The sequence below is a fragment of the Crocuta crocuta genome, unplaced genomic scaffold (genome assembly GCF_008692635.1).
Source record: "Crocuta crocuta isolate KB4526 unplaced genomic scaffold, BGI_CrCroc_1.0 scaffold77, whole genome shotgun sequence".
In the NCBI taxonomy this organism is placed as follows: domain Eukaryota; kingdom Metazoa; phylum Chordata; class Mammalia; order Carnivora; family Hyaenidae; genus Crocuta; species Crocuta crocuta.
Window position 1 is genome coordinate 1,039,745 of NW_027532172.1, and position 2,327 is coordinate 1,042,071.

At 63.0% G+C, this 2,327-nt stretch overlaps 1 protein-coding gene across 1 annotated transcript in view; it reads left to right on the plus strand.

Moving 5' to 3' along the window:
• GTPBP3 (GTP binding protein 3, mitochondrial) overlaps window positions 1–1,974 on the plus strand; it is a 3,224-nt gene extending 1,250 nt beyond the window's left edge. Inside the window, exons 5-10 of the mRNA XM_077777221.1 lie at window positions 7–49; window positions 213–285; window positions 373–516; window positions 677–842; window positions 1,100–1,378; window positions 1,581–1,974. Of these exons, the coding sequence (XP_077633347.1) occupies window positions 7–49; window positions 213–285; window positions 373–516; window positions 677–842; window positions 1,100–1,378; window positions 1,581–1,806 (931 nt within the window). The 3' untranslated portion in view covers window positions 1,807–1,974. The remainder of the gene's footprint in view (window positions 1–6; window positions 50–212; window positions 286–372; window positions 517–676; window positions 843–1,099; window positions 1,379–1,580) is intronic.
• The last annotated feature ends 353 nt before the right edge of the window (window positions 1,975–2,327 follow it).

Genomic DNA, 2,327 nt, shown 5'->3' on the forward strand with positions numbered 1-2,327 from the left:
GGGAGGACTGGGCCACCTCTGTCACGGCTGGGCTAAGACCCTCACTAAGGCAAGCCCCCTATTCGTCCGTCCCCGGCCCGACCTGCCCATCCTCTGCGTGAGTGCTTCGTCATTGCAGGAGTCTCCAATCCGGTCCCTCAGGTCCGGCCGGACCTGGGCACACTGGGCGGGCGGGTTCCTGGGTGGCCACACCACTGCCTCCTCTCCCCCAGGCTCTGGCTCACGTGGAGGCCTATATCGACTTTGGTGAGGATGACAACCTGGAGGAGAGCGTCCTGGAGCGAGGTGGGTGCTCCAAGGGATGGGGACATCTGGCATCTCAGCCCCCGGAGGCCCCCTCACTCCCTCCCTTCCGCCCTCTTGCATCCACAGCTAACAGCGAAGTGCGGGAGCTGGAGCTGGCACTGGGCGCACATCTTCGAGATGCCCGGCGCGGGCAGAGGCTTCGCTCAGGGGCGCACGTAGTGGTCGCAGGACCCCCCAACGCTGGCAAGAGCAGCCTGGTGAACCTACTCAGTGCGTGGGAGGCGGGGGGCGGGGCTTGGGGTTGGGGGCGGGGCCGGNGAGCCGGGAGGATGGAAAGCCCTCTTCGCCAGGAGGTGGGGCCTGAGTGAGGGGCTCCAGGGCCTCCGTCCCACCTCCTTGGTGATTACCCTTACCCTCCACTCCGTCCCAGGCCGGAAGCCTGTGTCTATAGTGTCTCCGGAACCGGGGACCACCCGCGACGTGCTGGAGACCCCCGTGGACCTGGGCGGGTTCCCGGCGCTGCTGAGCGACACCGCGGGGTTGCGGGAGGGCGCGGGGCCGGTGGAGCAGGAGGGCGTGCGGCGCGCCCGCGAGAGGTAGGCGGGTCGGGAAGTGGGATGGGGGGGAACAGGCGCTCCCGTTTCTCCTTGCTGCATTTATTTTATATCCTTCCCGAATCAGGAAAGGCTGCTCATCTCAGCGGGGACTCCGTGATGCGGGGAGAGGAAAGATTTAAATTCAGCCTCTGCGCCTGCCCAGTCCCCCCATGCCCCGCCCACACGCCCCGCCCCCCCATGCCCTTAATTACTCAACTCTGGGGTCACTGCTAAGTTGGTACTCGCCGCTCCCCCAGGCTTGAGCAGGCTGACCTCATTCTGGCCGTGCTGGATGCTTCGGAGCTGGCCTCTCCGTCCAGCCGCAACTTCCTGGACACCATTGTCGCCCTCGCCGGAGCTGGGAGCCCCAGTGGGAACAGCCAGCGCCTCCTGCTGGTGTTGAACAAATCGGACTTACTGCCCCCAGGCGGCCCGGACCCCAGTCCCAACCTGCCCCCGCACCTGCTGCTGTCCTGCTTGACGGGAGAGGGGCTGGACGGCCTCCTGGAGGCGTTGAGGAAGGAGCTGGCCGAAGTGTGAGTGCCCGCCCCCTCCGCTTTTCTCGATGCTTCCCTCAACCCAAGTTCAAGTCGGGGCCGAGCCACCGGCTCCAGACGTGTGTCTGCCCACCCCACCACCTCCAGGCCCATTTTCTGTATCTCCAAAATGCAGTCGATCATCCCGCTGCCAATGGTAGTTGTGAAAGTTGCGAGAGATGGCATCCTTTGTTCTTTCCAGGTGCGGGGACCCGTCCACAGGCCCGCCGCTCCTGACACGCGCAAGGCACCAGCATCACCTGCAGGGCTGCCTGGACGCCCTCCGCCACTACGCGCAGACCAGGGACCTGGCCCTGGCTGCCGAGGCGCTGCGACTGGCCCGGGGGCACCTGGCGCGCATCACCGGTGGAGGGGGCACGGAGGAGATACTGGATGTCATCTTCCGGGACTTTTGCGTGGGCAAATGAGGGGACCCCTGGAGCTCTCAGCCAGGCGGGGTAGATGTCCAGAAGCCTTGAGGCCTGTTGGGGTAGCTTAGGACAAGTGCGAATCTCCGTCCCTGGGGGGGAGAGCTTGACTCCAGGACAATGAGGCAAAGCCACTGCTGCCTTCAGAGGTGGTGAGCCCACTGTGGCTGGCGGNNNNGCCAAACCCCCACCCAGCCAGGTTCCCTTGCAGGGACATGCCGGGATTCAAGCCACCCCGGAGTGGAGCTGAGCACAGATCTCTTTGGTTTGCCTGCTGTTGGAGAAGTAGGAGTAGAAGGTTGGGGTGGAGGTGGGAGGGCCTCAGAGATCTTCGTTTTGTGGTTTTTCATTTATTTCACAGACACCAAAGAAATATATCTTCCTCTCACCCCTTGGGGTCACAGCTTAACTTGTGTCCTTCCAGAATTTGCTCTGTTGCATACTTGTGGATACACCCATAATATATGTTTTGTCTTGTATTTTGTACAGAGAGTATGTGTTCGTTGCTTTGCAAGTTGTCA